At 32.5% G+C, this 19781-nt stretch overlaps 1 protein-coding gene across 1 annotated transcript in view; it reads right to left on the bottom strand.

Moving 5' to 3' along the window:
* Window positions 1-19235, bottom strand: part of LOC106464552 (protein JBTS17-like) — a gene marked incomplete at its 3' end in the record, with an annotated part of 39839 nt that extends 20604 nt beyond the window's left edge. Inside the window, exons 1-7 of the mRNA XM_022392284.1 lie at window positions 18907-19235; window positions 15892-16024; window positions 12517-12663; window positions 10925-11519; window positions 8040-8222; window positions 4619-5322; window positions 3403-3874 (exon numbers count right to left, since the gene is read on the bottom strand). Of these exons, the coding sequence (XP_022247992.1) occupies window positions 3403-3874; window positions 4619-5322; window positions 8040-8222; window positions 10925-11519; window positions 12517-12663; window positions 15892-16024; window positions 18907-19002 (2330 nt within the window). The remainder of the gene's footprint in view (window positions 1-3402; window positions 3875-4618; window positions 5323-8039; window positions 8223-10924; window positions 11520-12516; window positions 12664-15891; window positions 16025-18906) is intronic.
* Between the last annotated feature and the right edge of the window lie 546 nt (window positions 19236-19781).

Raw genomic sequence — 19781 nt, 5'->3', positions numbered from 1 at the left:
TGTTGACCGTCAATGACATTTAACCCTACTTTTTTATATTAATGGTACTACTGCAATAAATAATTTTTTATATAATTAAATAATGCTCCAAAGAATGCAGAATAATAATATGGAAAAAGCAGAATATGTCCCATAACTACTACAATTATTTTGGCTTTCTAACTATGCAACAAGAGCCATTAGAAATTCAGCTAAACTCATCAATGTCTTTCCCAAGGGAATAAAGTTTGAACTGGAAATGAAACTGACATTCATCTGTACAGAAAACAACATAATATAAAATGTCATTTGACAGATTGAAACTTTGGCTTTCTTTGGTTATAAATAATATAATATTAAACATCAGAGAGAACTATTGGCAATTTGTGAAAGAGAGAATGTGGCAGATGAGCAAAACAGGAGCCTCATTTTCTAGCTTATGGCTCTGAAACCAAACAAGATTGAAAGCTATAAAAATTGTTTTCTTGAGCAAACCTATATCATAATGAATAATTTATGTTGAATTCCAAAGTTCTCAGAAGGGTGGCAAATAAATTATAGAAGAGGGAAGGCAAAGATAAACAAACATTACAGTTCTCATACTAATAGAGATTGAGGTCTTTTGTTAAATATTTCTATATAAAATTAAGAACTTAAAACTTAAATAATATTAGAATTTGATTTATTAGCTACAATTTGATGTCCAGTTTATTTGTATATATTGATAATAAAGTTGTTTAATTAAATTTTGAATGTAACTGTGAAAGATTGTGACATGCAAGAGTTCAAATGAGGATTGTGTACGGGTATGTAGAATAACATTAAGGTCCCATTCAGGAAAAAGTGTAGAACGATGAGGACAAAGTATCTGGAAGGAATGTAATCAAAATGGCCAGAGAGGAAAACACTCTGTGGGAATGTGAAAAATAGAATGTATTGGACAAGACTGAAGGATATTCAGAAATGGTAGACATGGAAGCACTTCTTTCCAACAAACAGGTAAAAAAAATCAGAGACAAAGAAATACTAGTAGGGGAAGGAAAGTAACCATGATGCAGCCACCAATGGCAAAAAGCACACCAATTTCTCTGATATACCATGAGGGAGGAAGGATGTACTGAATAGGAAAGAATAGAAGCTAAACATGCAGACAGTCCATACTGCTTTTCAAGGGACCAACCAAAAACCATTTGTGAAGTTGAAATGTCATGACTGTGGGATGATACACTAGCGACTGAGGTTGACAGAGGAGAGATTGAGAAAAAGGAAGTGGTAACGAATGTGCGAATTGAAGGAGGGTAAGGATTGGAAACGAAGATTAAGCTGGCCAGAAAGATGTGATAAGAAGGATATAACATGGAGCAGATTAGATAAAGGATAAAACTTAGGTAAGAAGGAATATAGGCATACAGGTAAATTAGGACTGATCACAACTCAAGGCATCCTCTGCCAAAGCTGATGGATGTGGCACTGGGGACCGTAAAAATTAAGTTTGGAATTAATAATGGGTGGCAAATGAGTACCCCACTAGTTGCATAAGCACCAGAACTTTTCAGGAGCCTAGGGTTAACTCTGTGGGAAAGATTTTATCTGGATGAGATAATCAATCAGCAAAAAGAATCAAAACACCCAGAACATGACATACCACAAAGCATGTATAATGCAAATGGGCCAAAAAACAGTACTTCCATTGTCCACAAACAAAGTGAATGTGAACTGGTGTCTCCTTGTCAATCGATACATGAGACAACTGTCGGAATGGATAATGACCACCTTGCCTCATATTAAAGGCAGGAAATGATTCAAAGCCCAATGGACACTAAGGTGCCCCAGGATATTGATGTGCACAGTTGTCTTGACTGAAGAACAAGAACCAATGATTTCATGAAATTCATAATTGCTCCCCAATTCGTAAGAGAAGCATCCATAAAAAATGCAATTTGGGCTGTGTAGGTGGAAGAGAAATGCCAGCCATGGAAGAAGGATGACTGAACCACGAGCTCCATCGACCATAAATGAAGAGGAGAAAAATATTCCCAGGTGAATAAATTATTGGGTCTGTATAAGACAAAATCTACTCCCACGAGATGAGCCATCCCACATGAGTTGCTTCTCGAAGAAGCAACTGAGTGTGTACACGAGCAGTATGTTGGGCTGTAGCTAACAAAAGCTCATCCTTCATGTAAAGATGGGAGCACAAACCTTAGTTATTACTTAGTTGAGCTGTAGCTAACAAAAGCTCATCCTTCATGTAAAGATGGGAGCATAAACCTTAGTTATTACTTAGTTGAGCAAAGGCTATGACCACCCAAAAGAAAATGTAGGATGTTCATTCCATATTAAATGGTGGGGAAATAAATATGTAAAAGTAATCTTCTGCAATGTCAACATCCATTATCCAAAAACTAGTAGTGAATACCCACTGCCCAGGAAGAAGGTGGAAAAAATTCCATCCATATCATCCTCAAATTGCCCAAATTCACCAGACAAAAAAAAGGTCAGGTTTGGGCTCGGGACACACAGATGGCCATGTGATGGACTCTTAACTCCTGTCTAAAAACTGAGACCTCCTCAGCCAAAAGCACAAGGCCTGCAGCCTGAAACACAGCTGGTTAAAATGCTGTAGTGATATGAAATTCAGAATGCATGTTCAACTGGGGTAAACTTCAGTTATGTCATAACTGTAAAACATAAAGTGAACAACAACTAAGTTGTTGGATAAAGAATACAAAAAATATTAAACTCAAAGATAGTAAAATTTGAGTGAAAATTTTAACACATCTTAACACTACTGTGCCAAAATGAGAAGTGATGATTGTGCTCTACACTATAGATGGAGTCAGCTACACTAGGTGGGTGTTACACTCCTATTGGTAGAGGGTTGTCTCATGCTCATGTGCATGCTACAATGCAACAGTACTACATGTAAACATGTGATGTTAAGTGGGAAACTCAAGGCTAGTGGCAAACCAAAATTGCACATATGGAGGGCAGCACAAATAGAGGAATCCATTATATGAGAGTAGATAAGGTGTCATATCAGAAGATTAGTTGTACTGTTGACCAAAAGGTGGATAAGCAGCAGCAAGTCCTCTGTATTTAGCTGCACACAGAACATAGCATAACTTACAACTTTGAGCAGAATTAGAATGATTCATCAAAATATTTAATGCCTAATGACCACAAAAAATGAACATTTAAGATAATCAATAAACTGGTGTTGTTCATTAACTAAAACTAGACACTTTCTGGCGGGTCTTGTCATTATTAATAATAATACAGATTTCATTCTTTCAAGGTGAATAATTAGGAAACAAAGATTAACCAAGGATGATATGTGATCAACAACTTTAACTCTTAATGGTTAAATCTCTTTGACATGTTTAAATACAGGCTAAAAATTAATGAGAAAAGAATACTCACCATCTAAATAAATGATCTTGATCATTATTTCTTTGACTGGATATATACTCATTTGTGACTTTTTCATTATCATCATCTTGGGAATGTATGATAAAGGGTAAGTAAAAATTATGGCAAGTATAAAAAACATTATTGTTACAATTGCAATGACAAGGCATTAATGGAAGACTTTGATAGCTAAGTTTATCTTGGACAAAAGCTTCAGTAAACTCTAGCAGACTGAAAACTGAATGAATTATTTGACTGGTGGTCATTTCTGATTTTAGCACCTCTGATGACAAAACTAGCTGCACAGTAGCATTAATAAGCTTAAGAATGGACGGAAGAAGGTTAAACTGGACGGAATCAAACAAGAGCATGTTTATAAACTTCACCAAGATACAAAAAAGTGCAGACAAAGTTGTTTGTGTTGTAAGAAAACCAAGTGGGTGTTCATTCATCTTCACAGCTTTTTCTGCAACATCAATTGCTTCTGAAAAAAAAAAAAGAACAAGTGACAACTGAATACTGAACATAATAATGTAACTAAAACTAAATTTAATCCAGAAGAGCTGGTAGTAACAGTCCATGTAGTTTTATCTTTCATGTAAACTATTAAATGAAACACTTGAAAACATGCCAAATCTTGATAACCTGATGTAAGAGTGGAGTAAATCACACAAACACACACACACAGATAATTATATCCAAACAAAAGTCAGATAGTCTGCAATAATGTAAGGCTTGGTTAAAACATTGTCTTTTTTTTTGACAGGTAATTTATCTTATTTTAAGAATGAATAAAATTCTGGAATACTGATAAACAAGTTTTTCATTTTTGATGTTGTTGTTTTTTCAAATTAAAATGGCTGTTTCTTACATCAACATTTTACAAATCATATATCTTTATTTTTTCATTCAGTGTCTAGAATTATAAAAATTACTGCCAACTACCTTAACATAGGCAGTGAATACCACTTATTCTTCATGGTGATATTGCTTTAAATTTTGTAGCACAGATCTTAATTTGTTCTTCCCATGGATGACTGATGTTTATAATACAAATATGTGGATAAATACATTTCAAACCAAAATATTAAGTAGTTTATGTGTTATAGTTTTAAACCTACAGCAGAACCAGATCTTGATCATTGTAACTTCAGCATGGAATTCTTTTTTTCAGACTTAATTCCATTATAAGTGTAGCTAATAACTTAAAGAGAATCTCTTAACTTACCAATATCACTGTCTAAAATAAATTGAAACACCTTTCCAAGCATGTCCACAACAAAGCATGCTTGTTGCTCTAGAGTAACAGTCCAAGGACAACCTACAGAGGCTAGAATTCCCCATATGGTGATCAATGTTTTCAAACCTTCTGCAACGTTATGTGCCTCCCATCCGATGCAAGTGGATTTTATAACAGCTTCACTCAGAGTAGCGTCGAATGTCGCAGGATCTCCAAATGTTATCTTCCCACTGTCTAAACCACTAACTCCACCCCAGATACCAGGTGTTTGTGAATAATCAGCTTCAAGGCTTGATTCGGATGTTTGACTAGACAAGAGAGTTCCTGAACTATCAAGCACATGTGTACGGATTCCACTAGTGAACTTAGAATCTGCTTCAGAGAAAGTCACAGACTTTTTGAGAGCACTACAATTTAAAAGAGAATTTCCAGCAGTGTACTTATGCATAACAGGATACAACATCTGATGACAATGCATCTGGAGAGAAGTTAAGACCCTAGTGAGGCCAAATGATGAACAGGGTATCTGCAAACATGTTACAAGATAGCCATCAGACACCAAGATTATTGACTCTTGAGGATGTGTAGACACAGAATATCTCTGCTGTAGCACCAGTTCTCCAGAAAGAGTGGACTGTAGGGTATCACTGGGATGATTAGAGTTGTTCATATCATTTCTTTCTTCTTTAACTCTGTATCAAGAAATGTATTATGGTTAGCTTTATATTAAATTTAGTTATGTAAGTGTAACATAAAAAACAGGTCATCAGAGAAAAAACATAAAAAAAAAATCACAAGAAAAATTTAAAAATTGTATAATATTACCCACTATAATAAGTCAACATCAAGCAGACACAACAATGAACACAATGAAAAGAAGAAAAAAGGCATAAAGCATTTGGTGCAAAAATCTCTCTCAAAGTAGGTAATAAAGGCAGTTAACCCAGTGGGAGTTGAGAGTTATACATGAGTATGCACTGATTACAAAACTTGCATATGGAAATAGTACCAAATTAATATAAAACAGTAATTGATTTGATAGAGTAGTAAACTTTATGCATTTTAGTCTAGCATTGATCCAGAAATAAATGACCTAATATAAAAGCTTCTAATTTTATTATGTTTCACTTCCAGCAATACAAATGCAAAAACTACCATTAATATCTACATCTGAATTGCCTGAGACAAAGAAGCTCGAGTTCCATATCTCAAATATATGTCTTTGTAATATGGTGCTGAAATACTTGTAAGTTTTTTAAGATCCACCTCCGTGCATGCATGCAAGAATGGGGGAAGTTCTTTCTAAAAGAAGGGTTACTCAAGTTCTATTTTTTATTATCAAAGTAGCAACTTTAATATGTATTCCTAACTTAAAATGACTCAGTGCTGCAATTCAGTATTAATGCAAGATAACGGTTGTTACTGATAGAAAAAAGAAAGAGGGAAACATACAATGAACATTGCAAAAGGCTGAAAAAGAAAAAATTACAGACTGCTTCCTTCAAGAAAAATTTAGGCACTAGTTCATGCCAACATTTAAACATTTGACTGCAGCTGCTTTAAACGAGCACCGAATTTTTGTGAGCCTCACACCATATACAGCAGACTCACATTCAACTGCCAGAGGTGGACCGAACCTATACAGCAAATCAGCAGTCAATGGGTTAAAGTTATGAATAACTGGGAAGATGTTCCAATTTTACCATACAAGCTTTTGTAATCAAGCTTTGCACAGTGAGTATGAGAGTAAATTTTTACAACCAATAAGATCAGGGCTCTTGCTTGAAAGAAGATTTAGACAGAAAAGAGTATACTTGAAATGCTGTGTATCTGATGGTGAAAAATCAAACTCTTTTTATGCTGAAGATTCTCTTAAATCAATATTTTTGACACTGATGAAATAAAGCCCTTATGCTTCACATAAATTCTCCGGATACAGGTGGGAGGTAGGTCAAAGTGCAAATGTCATGACCTTTTTCCAGAGTTACATTCAAAGTTTAATTAACTAATTTATCACTAATATATGTCAACAAACTTTGTATTAAAATATAGTTTACAATTGAAACTTTAATGTTTTCTACATCTTAATTTCTGAATTTCAAAAAGATATATTTATATAAATTCTCATTCTTCATTTCCTTCTGTACTCTGAATTTACTTTTTAAATTTTCTTTATTTCCTTATAGGGGTTTCAGAGTGTCCATCAATTAAATACACAAATATAGATATTGACAGGCCAGAACATAAAATAAGAACCTTCCAACTTCTATATTATCTGAGATATCAACAAATTTATCACACCCACCACAGAAGCTCCTCCCAACTCTTCATGCTTTTGAAATCATTTACTTGTTCAAACCTACTTGTACATGATATATGTTTATAACCAATAGAAAGGCCACTTTGTGAACTACATGACTCTTATGATAGTTTGTTTTATTGCCCTGGTGAAAGCCACTACTTCACAAGTACATCTTGATGTGTGTGTAGCCCACAGCTGGTGCAACAAAGAGCAATGGAACTTTCTAACCTGTTTGTAGCTTACTTAGAAAGCCAGGTAAATTACAGTACATTTGTGACATTCTATTCTAGTGCCTGGTATATTTTTTGGGTTCTGAAATGCATATTTTAAAGCTACATAAATTATTTTTGGTCAACAACAAAAAATTATAAAAAAGAAATTTTGTGACACAGGTAGTTAGATGTGGTATGATGTAACCTTAAACTCTCTGCATTTCAGTTGGGTGATTTATTGCTTGTTAGAAACAGTTAAAAGGGCAATAAAACAATAAATTAAATGAAAGCAGTGTGTAAAAGTTAAGAGGTCTAAAGTTTTTAAGTTAAATAACTGTAATTGTCTAGTACTATCTGAAATCATTCAAAAAAGAAAAGAAATTATTTTTGAACTCCCACTACAATTAATGTTAGGGTATACAAAATACTTTTACCCAATAAACTAAATTGCTGATAGTATATCAACAAAATAATGTTTTTATTTATTAATTTATTTCCCCCTGGATTTGTTCTGACAAAGCTTTAATAATAAAAAAAACATAACTGAACTTCAGAATATGTTTGTTTTGTGTAATTCTTATATTGAAAAATAAGAAAATAAATAATGTTTTTATTCTTATTTTAACTACATTCATAATTTTTATACATTTAGCAGTTAGATAAGAGTGCATGTATAACAGTTAAATACATTAATTTGGAATAAATTATTTCAAATGTTGTTTTTTTAATTCTCTAAACTTGCATGAAGCAGTTACATTAACAAAAGTGCAAACACATATTTCAAATATTCAGACACAGAAAATGATAAAGATTTTCAATGATGTAACAATTGGGTCAGTGGTAATTTCAACCTTCTGGTATTATCAGTAATGTCTATGACTCTTATACTACTTACGTCATAGTGACTAAAGGATGAAGAGTTATGAAGTAAGAAGGACCAAAGTCCATAGAGCATCCAGAGGAAGTCAGCAATAACAATTCTCCTAGTCTTGTAAACATACATAGTGAGCCCTGACGGGTAATGCCAACCAAGTATGCATCATCTGCTGTCCAAGCTAGGTCTGCAATCCAGTATCTCCTAACAAAAATTTCATAGAACTGTAAATCCTATTACAATATTTTAACTAGAGATTAGAAAATCTTGATTATTTCATTTAGAGAAAACCAAATTCTGCCAGCCAGACAACAAGCTATTTGTTTCTTTAATATACTTTAAAATGAGTGACTTTAACTGGTACATCTGCAAAACCTTACCAATTTCACATCTTGTAAGAAGAATACTTCAGTTTAATTTAGTTATGGACCAAACACACCAATAAAAGATTCCAAAACTAACTTCTTCCACCGTCAAGATAAGAGTATAACACACACTACAAATAAAACACCTCAAAGTTACAGTGTTATGAAAAAATTCATTTCCAACAGAAACTACAAATGTCTATCTTTAAAGTGCTTTTCACATTCAAAAACCAGTTTACTTAAGAAATTTGTAGAAAAAAATAATACTTTTGGTATTTTTAACCCACGAAAGGAGCATGCTTTTTTTTTAAACAACTATACACTGAAAAAAAAATAAAAAAATACTGGGAGTAGAAAGAACTTTATTTCAATTACAGTATGCATCTCTTGAACTTTGCTGGCTTACAAAAGTGTGTGTTAGCTATCATTAAGAGGCCATTACAATAGCTCTTTTTTTTTTTTATAAAAATGTGACATTTTCAGGTAGCATTGATTTTTCCCTAAGAGTGACAAGAGAGATCTGCTAAATAGTGGGAGATTCATCAAGATATTTACTGCAAAATAATTCTATATTCTCTGACTGAGTTTATGAGAAATAAAAAGTGACTGAACACAAATGTATAATCAGAATAAATAATATTTATTTGAACAAACATAGTAAAAATGTACTTTTCTTGCCACAACACACAGTTGTCTTTACTGGAGAATTTGGTGTTCTAACATATTCAGATCAGATTGTAACCAAGACTAACTCTGTTGATACCCTGTTCTAGACTAAACCAGTTGAGATCATGTTCCAGACTGAATAAATCTCGAGGTACTTAACTTGTTAACATTAGATTTATCCAGAATCATTATCGTGGCAGGTCATTCCCAGTGAAGGTCATAACCTAGAGAAATCATCTAACTGCTAGTGGAAAAGATAACTGTTTAACTTCACATACTACAAGTGACTTTGCAGCTATCTTTACCATAAGAAAACAAAAGGTTCTACTTTAAGTGAGTGGTACATAACAATAGGTAACTAGAGCAAAAGGAACCTAACAACTTTCTTCAGAAATGTGTTAAGAGGAAACTGCATATACCTGCATAAATAACAAATTTTAAAAAATTCCTATATTAATACAAAGTATGCTTATGTATCACAAAGAAAGTATGGATACATAAAGTCCAAGATCTAACAAACACTTAAGCTGTCATTCATACAGATTCATAAAAAAAGTATTATTTTGGAAAATCTAAGAAAAGTTTCCTGATGTGTTAAGTTTTTTATAAATTGAAATTTAGTAAATGTATAATGAATGTTAAAACTGGCCATGAAGTGAGGGAGTTAAATCATTTCACAAGCAAAATGATAAATACTTAAGATAATTACTTTGTTGGAGATGAGAACTTGTCTGGAGAGGTGCAAGAAATTTAATTCGATGTGGTGTTGTGTACCTAAGGCAAAGTGCTAAAAGTGCGGATCCCATACAAAACTCCAGAGCTGTTGAGATACACACAAAAATAAACAAAGAAATTATTTTGTTTTTAAGTCTTTCAGGCATTTTATATTTTCTGTCCATAGTAAGTTGTATAAAAGAGAGGGGGAGGGGTAATTGTTCTGGAATTCTGACAGATCAACTACAATTCTCAGTAAGTTTTTTTAATTACTATATCATTTACTTTCAAAGGTTGAGTGATAACATTTTTGTAGTTGAGAAGAAATTGTTACAAATAAAAGTATGTCAGGTTTCAACAGCAGTTATATTTGTTATAGTTTGAAAGAATCAACAAATTTTCTTACTTTATTCATAAAGAATTTGGTTTTAACAAGGCCAAGTAGGATGATTTAAATTTTAGAAAAGAAGTTCAAACAGATATTAGTATAATCAAGGTTTTAAAGGAGATAAAGAAAAACTCTATCTTTTAGTTAATGCACATTTGTGTGTATGTTGATTTGAAAGTCTCTATGGTCAACAGAATCAAAAGTCAGATGACAAAGAAGACTTTTCACAAAATAAGCAATCTTCACGCTTTGTTTATAGCCAACAAATTGGAAATCAAGACTTGTGACTACTTTCTCATAACCATACTTTTATTGAACAGATTGCTAATTTAAAACTGGACCCCTACACTGAAAAATACACTAACTTCATTTCAATGAAATCTGTTAGAAAATTATTAATAGTCTCTAACTACAATATGACACACTTTACTTGGAATTCCCTGTAAAATTTTACATAATATTTTTATTTACTTAAAAAATATTGAATCTTTCTATTTCAAAAATGTTCATTACAAAAACTTTAAGTTGTTTCTGTCATTCTCCTATTTTAAATAAGATGTTTCGTGTATGAAATTACTGTAAATAACAATTGGTAGGTCACTTAATAACATTAGGGAGACTAAACAACAACATACAGAGCTTAAACTAAGAAATGAACTTGCAACATAACATTATTTTGACTCAAAATAAACTGGATGTGAAATTCAACAGAAACAATTTCTTTTCATACAATAAAGCTTTGAATTAATAACATTAATATATTATATACTAACCTTGCGTATGACAACACTGGTTGTGCTGCACCACAACCTTTAAGATCTACAGGGATTTGAGAACCAGAAAAAGGAGAAATAAACAAAAGTTGAGAACTTTCAGATTTGTATTGGTTAACAGCAGCTCCAAGGGTCATTGCATCATGTGAAAACTTTGTGATAAATGCTCCTTTTCTTCTGATTGGGTGGCACTCACTTCCTATACTATGAAATGGAAAACGCACTGTGTGCCAAAACATGTCTAAAGAAGGCTTAGGCGAAGATGTTAAGACAGGATTCAGATTATGAATTACTCCAAATGTGACGCAAATGGTCTCATGAAAATTAAATATAAATGAAATAATGCAGATTTCTCCCAATAAATAATGACATAAAAATGATGCTTGAATGAAAGTTTCCCGGCAGTCTGAATTAGGTAAGAGTGCAGAAGAGTCTTCTGGAAGGTTTAGCCAGTTTCCTGGAAGCCAAGAACCTTTTGTTGTTGTTCCAGGTCTTGGAGCAGAAGCACCTTGCCATATGTATGTTTTACATAATCCCATTACAACTACTACTCTATGACCACTTGAAGAGATAGCGATTCGAGGGTAAGGAAAACCTACAAATAATTAAAATAAGCTAATTAAGTCAAAACAAACAAAAAATACTCATTTTTCAATGACTCATTAAATGTTACACCAGTAAAGGTACATCAACTCTGATTAATGCCACCTTGAAAATTAAAATTTAATGATGAATTTTCTTACTTTTTTGTCAAATTTCTATTATTTCTAGCCACAATTCCAGATGTACAACATTTCTATACGTTTTCACAAACAAACAGGATTCATTTTCCATACACTGAATATGATTAAAATGAGAAATGATGATGTTAATAGGTCAGTAACTGTTCACTGCTAGCAGAATCCTGTTTTTGCATTTCCAAAATAGGAAGTGGTAAGCGTCTGTGACAGAGTTTATGAACAACATCCTGCAATCAAGCATGTAACAATTGTTTGTTTGTTTTGAATTTTGCCCAAAGCTACACAAGGGCTATCTGCGCTAGTCACTCCTAATTTAGAAGTGATAGACAAGAGGGAAGACAGCTAGTTAATGCCACCCACTGCCAACTCTTGGGCTACTCTTTTACTGACAAATAGTGGGATTAATTGTTACATTATAATGCCCCCATGGCTGAAAGGGCAAGCATGTTTGGTGGCATGGATTCATGTAACAATTGTAGCTGAGAAGTCAGGATGAACAATGCTTCCCCAATCTCACAAAGTCCTGATCTAATATCCAATGACTTCCATATTTTTGGTATCTTCACAAGCATTCTGCATTGTAAGTATTTGAACTCATAATCTGTATTTTACCAAGTCTGATGAAGCTCATAGAATAATGTATTATACTTAACAGTGACTATGTTGAGAAGTAATGTCCAGATGCCTAAATCCTCACCATCATTTGTATGTATTTGTTGCTTGTCATCTGATATGGCTAGCCAATAGGAAATAAAATACCATTTCTTTCTAAACAAATCTTAAACACATGTATACACTTCCATACTTAAAGAAGTACTACATCATGAACTAATGCATCATAAGCCTGATTACCTTTTCTTCTATTTTCTTTACCCTCATGATTGTTCTGTGCATGGTAGGTAACAAGTTCTGGTATTCCTTTAATCCACCAAAGATGATCAGAGTCCTTATGCCAGAGAAATATATCTCCATTATACTGAATACCTCCAAAAAAGGACCCTGAATAACAAATAATAAAGAAAACTTTGTGCATGAAAAATATATTTAAAAAATACAGACTACATCTTAAACCACTTTTGGTTACAAAATATTAGTGCTCACCATTTCTCTTCCAAATGCCAATACTTTCATGTAAGAATGATAAAAGAATGATTTTTTAAAAAGCATTATGATAACATGTCAACCAATGATACTTTCTTTTTCCATTTAGAAGTAAAAGCAGGTGAAACATGATTCATTTCAAATGCTCTAAATAACATGTACACAACTTGTTGAATTGCCATCACTGGTAAATTCCACAACTATCAGTACATGTACTAATGTATATCAAGAGAGTCAGTGTAAGGTCAATGCAAAAACATCAAAAAGTTTTAATGCATATAAATACAATATTTTGTGAAATTGAATTGTTCCATGCATCTTAAGTTATAAAATTAGAGTTACCTGGTTAGATTTTGAAGGTTAAATATTACAATGAGCAAAATTTTTGTTTTTACTGGTTCAAGTCATACACATACACAGTCTTATCGAGTAAGTTGTAGCATAAAAATATTAATGACAAACAAATAACAAATTAATGAAATGGTTGGTATGGCTTAATAACAGCTAGACTGAAACATAACTGTATGTATTTTGTTATACTTTTATGTCTTCTCTCAATATACAAATACATGTATGAGGGAGTGTGGTAGCAATCCCTATATAGGGATGGGTCTGGTTAAAAATGGCAGTCTGTATATTGCGTATGGTATCAAGTATGTTATCAAAACCCAATCAAAGGAATAGAGACAAAAAGCCCTTCACTAATCAAGTACAAAACTGCTTCTACAGTTCAGCTAACCTTCCTTGATATCTAAAAAATGGGCTGCAAAAACACTGATTTTCTTCTTCTTCTCCATCAGCTGTAACTCGTAAACCACAGTGTGCCTACGTCAGTCTGCACACCAAAACACTTCACTACTCCCTAGGATGCACCTTTTCAAACCTACAGCAGCAAGTTATCAATGATAGGTTAGTTACAGTCAAAAGTACTAATCACGGTCTCTGATCAGCAAGCCATTATGTGCATTATATGGAAGTAGGTGATCTACTGTATACTCTTATTGTGCTGTGCAGTATCCTAGTCACAACTTGCTTCAAGAAGTAACATTTATATTATGGCTCCCTATAGAATAGGACAGAATAAGTTGGTGAAATGGTGCCTTCCACTTAGAAGTTACAGCCACACTGGAAGCCAAGACTTCAACTTATAAAAAGTGCAGAAACTATTAACAAAAAATGTTACTCTAAAATTGTTGGAATATAGGGATGGAAAAAGATCAGAAACTAGAGAGCATTTGGGATGGGAAGAAAATCTGCATTACACCACCTAATGCATATATGCATCCACCCTATGAGTGAAGTGTACGAGTGGTGGAATGCAGAAATTAGTAATGCTCTCTAGTTTCTGATATTTTTCCATCCTTACAATTTTAGAATACAATTTTTTGTTACTTTTACATAGTTCTAATACTATAAATTACATCAATTGTATATAGGCAATCAAATCAGCACTATATAACAATGATGGAAGTTAGTATAAAAAACAAAACTGAGATGTCTGTTATGAGATTCTATCCTAAAAACAGAAAACTTTGTCCATTATCAGTCTTCATCAACTGCTAAAAACATTTATGTGGTCATAGCATCCAAACGTGCTGGGAATATTCCATCTATCAAACATAATTCAAATGCAAATGTCAAAATCTATGTACCATATCCAAACAGGACATTGGTGACTATGGCCTTGTACAGATCTCTCCCTCTCTATGTACCATACTCATACAGTACGTAGGTGACCATGGTTTTCCATAGATCTCTCTATATGTACCATATCCAAACAAGATGTTGGTGACCATGGTTTTCAACAGATCTCTTCTCCTTGAGGCACAAAACATTTCCAACATTGCTACATTTATCCATTTAAATAGACTCTTGACGTAAGTCAACCTCTGTCTTACATAGTCTCTCCTTCCTTCAATCTTTCCAGTTATAACCAGACTTTCAATTTTTTCTTTCCTCATAACGTGTCCTAGAAACTTCAACTCTCTCTTTCTGATATTAGTCAGCAGCTTCGTCCTGCAATCTGCTTTTGACAAAATATCTTTATTTCAGGTGTGATTTGTTCAACATACGTTCAAGATGCACCTTAAGAAACACAACTCAATTGCTTCAATTCCCTTTTCCACACTTGGCGATATTGTCCAACATTCTGATGCACACGTGATAAGTGGTATAATGACAATTCAACACTCTTAACTTCGTCCCCATAGAAATTTTACTATTTGTCAGTATCTTTCTTTTTAGAAATGCATTTTTTTCCATCCATATTATCCATTTTATTTCATGATTACATTTACTATCTGATGTTATCCAGCTTCACAGGTAGCTGAATTTATTGACCTGCCATATCTGTTCCTTATCTACTTTAACATTGCACACGGGAATGATCTTCTTTATAATTACCACACATTCTGTTTTCCTACAGTTAATAGTTAAACTCTTCTTCTAACTTTCACTAACAACCTGACCTAAAATTTTTTGCAGCTTGTCTTCTAAATTAACTATTAAAATTGTGTCATCAGCATAATGCAGGTTGTTCAAATTCTGTCTACCACAGATCAGCCTTGGTAAATCCTCAATCTTCCTCAGGAGTTTCTCACTGTACAAATTTAAAAAGTCAAATGAAAAGACACTGCCTTGCCTCACCCCTCTTTTAATTTGGATGAAATCAATTTATTTTCTACTTCACTGCTGCAGTTTGGTTCCAATAAAGGTTTCTTAAAATTCTCAAGTCCTTACCACCAATGTTCAGTCCTTTTAGCATTTTCATTAATTCCACATATTTGACTCTATCAAAAGCTTTGATATATTTAATAAAACACAAGAAAAGGTCCTTCATTTCTATTGTCCTCTCTGAAAGCATTTGTACCACAATCTTCAATAAAACCTATGTTTCTTTTCACCATGAATACAATATAAACAGTGACTTATTTCAATCTTACTTAAAAGGAAACCCCTCAATCCATATTTTTACAATTGTGTTTAATACTTTCAGTCCACCCACATAAGCTAAACCGTCTACATAAATTTTCAAAGCATTTATTCAAAAATTTAAATGCTTAGAAAGTGATTTTTCAACACATTATTAAACCTATATAATAAACATGATGATTTGTCCAGAATTACCATTAACGTCAGTTGTTGCAACAACATCACACAGATGTGGCTGTAATCGTGGGATCTTTTTCTTGCTGCGTCCTGATGGAAGGTGCAAAGTACTGACTCTCTGTCTATCCACCATGAAAATACTTTCGTTTTTCTTGTCAAGAAATATAGGTAAGAATATGTTATTTTATGCTTTACTTAACTAAGAAAAAATAAGAAATAATTATCAAGAAAGTTTTTATTAATGTTTTGCAAATAGCATTTGTGGGAAATCTCTAAAAGAAAAAGTTAACTGTGCCTATTTTACACAAAGATCAAGATTTTCATAAACATATATCAATCACTCAAGAAAACTTTTGAGTAAAATGTTAAAATACAGAGTACTAAAAAATATATATATATACAAGAACAAAGGAATATAAAACAACTTAAAGAAACATGTTAAAACTACAATTATCCAATTTACTTTGGTTTGCTTGAAAAGTTTTTTAATGAAGTAAGCTATATTTCCTTCAACTATACGTATCTGTAAACACATATAAAAAATACAAATATCTATTTTACTTTTATTTGTTCAAAATTTTCTTTAGTGAATTAAACCATATTTTTTCAATTATACATATTTATGTAAACACCTAAAAACAATTAAAGGTTCATCACTTTGGAATTACAAGAGAAGCTAAAAAACTAGCCATAAATTTTTCTCTTTGAATCTTATTCATGACAACAAATCTGAACACTTTTATGACTAAAAGTGCTAGTATTTTTCTCATTCAACTAACGAAATTGTTAGGATAAATATATTTTCTCTAAAGTTAAAAAATTTATCTCACAATTTTGTATCAACACCAAATTTACATACAATTGTGCCAATGCAAGGACTGTTCAACCCTCAATTTATTGATTTGTTTTTATAATGTTCAGTGTTGGTAGAAGTCCACGTATATCATCACAATGAATAATTTTATGCTGAAATTAGTTGAACTAGTTGAAATATAGATGGTATATTTGTTTAAATTTGTTTGCGTGACAAATTTTTGATTTGGGTTTTGTATGTATCAAAGTCATGACAAGCAAACTGATGCATAAATACTTTCAAAAAGTTTTTAAAAAATAGAGTCCACACAATCCACATGTTGTTGTTTGTTTTACGGCAAAGCCATCTTGGGCTATCTGCTGTGTCCACTGTGGGGAATTGAACCCCAGATTTAAGCATTATAAATCCAAAGACTTAATTCACATGATCTCATTGGTAATTCCAGGGTTAACACAACTTGCTTTAGTGTTAACAAATATTATAAAATTCTACAAAACAAAAAATTAAACTAAAAAGAGTAAACTTTGAAAGATTTGAAGAATATTAGTTCCCCTAAATCATGAAAGTAGGCAACAAACTAAAGTGGTTTGTATTCCTTTAAAAAATACATTTATGCTACAGTCAGGATTATGAATAGATGTATTTATCATTTTTCTTATACAAAGAGAAAAAAAGGTGAATGAAAATACAGACTTCTAAGAATTATCATTATAAAAAAATAAAGCAGTTTTATATTTCAGTTAAGCTTTTTACACTATGCCTATGCATTTATCTAATAATATTACATGTATCTGGCAATGCAAATCCTTAAGCCATAGACGTCTGAAGTTTTTAAAATCAACATAAATGCAGCAAATGGATACTGATACTACCAAGTGTAGTGACTTTATATAAATAGCATAGAATGAGTCTGCAGATATTTGGTTTTCCTTGACAAATTTGTACCATGTCAGTTCAATTTCTGTGTGAAAAGTAGCAAGTGGCAATATAACTAAAACATCAACCAATCCAAAGTAACTAAAACTAAGAACACACAAAAAGCAAGGTAGCAGAATGTTATTCAGGTAATCAAATCACATCTTCAATCACCAAAACAACAAACTAGAACACCAAAATTTTATTTTCATGAGCACAATCAAATAATTTAATACTTTATGCAGTAATACTTTCATAAATTTAGTTTTGCCAAGAGAAGGCTCAATGACATCTAACATGTTGATTTCAAACAAAACCTCAAATTCTAGCAACTTGCTGCAAATAATATTTTTGTTACTATAAAAGGAACTAAGCTTATTTTCAATTTCCCTATATGTAAAATTAAATAATGCATGACATGTTTCCTTTCACTTGTAAAGTTATATATAAACTTAGGCTTAAATCTGCCTCAGAAATCTAAGTGGCTAGCGTAGTGATCCAAAAATTCCCCAGACAATCTTTCATCTGGTCAATATTTCCTTCTGACAACTAATATAGTCCTGAAATTTGAAAGAGCTGTAATATATCATTTTTGCTCTGGAAGCTCCAAAGTAAATCTCTGTTCCTTGTTGATAAATCCTTAAATCTCCTGACGTACCATTACATTTACAAATATCACAAACTTGAACATGAACTTGATAAAACAACAACACATTATTTAGCTCCTTGCATTAAGCTATCCTCTTCTGGCCTGATGTTTAAGGTGCTTGACTCACAACCTGAGGGTTACGACTTTGAATCTCTGTCACTGAACATGCTCGCCCTTTAGGGTTGCTCTCAGTGTAAAATTTCTGGACTAATACAAAATATCTAAGTGACCAATCCCAGAGTTATATGAGGTGAAAGTCAAATGAAAAAAAAATTACCCTTTTCTGTCTTCACAGCATTCTGTATACCTGTACACCAGTAGAGATATACTATTCTATTTCTAGTCCTAAGACTACAATCTAATGGAATTAAGTTCAGTCTTGGCATTTAACACCTTACTTATCTTCAAAGTACAAATTGTACAAATCAGAATCACTCAATCAGTTCTACTACTTTGTACAGCTTTAATAAGAAAGTGTGTGAATTCATGGTTATGATTTACTAGCTAACGGAACAAGCACGTATGGTACAAGTTTAACTTTTAGTTTTAACTAAACATTAACCCTCGCGATATTATTTTAAAAATAACTAAAAAGTTAAATTCTAACAACTAAACTACACTTTGAAAATGAAAGCTTGAGTGTGACAATCATTACCTCTCCTTCTCGTCCAAGTCCAAGCCAAATAAAACGCGGCCATGGTTTTTTACGCTTGATTGATGTTGATGCTACCACCTCTAGATCAAGCTTCATCGAATGATGCGCCTTTGGGTTCTAGTTTTACTTTTCAACTTTAAACTATAAACAGCAACATGACTGAGCATGTATGTATCATTGTATGATGCTATGAACTAATGAACAGTATGAATCATGACAAAGTCACAAACTGATTCACGTATTCTTGAGGAATTCTAGACTCGAAAACTGACAAGACAAAACATATGGGCTTTGCTTCACAAGTTCGTTACCAATTAGTAATGTTACAATATTAATTACTAGAAATCATCACAATAATAATATAAAATAATTAGGAAAGTTTAATAAAGCACAAAAAAACCAAATTTGACAAATGTAAACAAACAACCCGCTAAGATATTTTTAGGTAGCGCCCCCTAGTTGGAATTGTTCTACCACTACATTTTTCTTTGTTTTTTAAACAAATATATATATATATGTGTGTGTGTGTGTGTGTGTATCGTATCATATCACCTCTCAGAAGAAACACACTCGTTCAATGAGCCTATTAGCTTTTTCACTATTAATAGAGTATAAAATTTCAAAAACTGGCACGGGTTTGTGTTACAACATGTGCAATAGATTAAAAACTTTTATTATTCCATATTGTTACGTCTCTGGTCGTTTGTTAATTTCCCGTAAAAATTATTCCCGAAGAACTTCAGCGATACAAGTTCTTTCTTAAATAAAACTAGTTTATTCTTTCTCAATACAACTTTGCAATACACTTAATTTCCACAGTCACTTTAACTTAAACATACGCTATAATTCACAACGATTCACGCATTTTACTTACG

This window comes from Limulus polyphemus, unplaced genomic scaffold, assembly GCF_000517525.1.
Source record: "Limulus polyphemus unplaced genomic scaffold, Limulus_polyphemus-2.1.2 Scaffold1685, whole genome shotgun sequence".
Lineage (NCBI taxonomy): Eukaryota > Metazoa > Arthropoda > Merostomata > Xiphosura > Limulidae > Limulus > Limulus polyphemus.
Note: the sequence above shows the minus strand (reverse complement) of the source record. Positions and strands in the feature narration are given on the sequence as shown.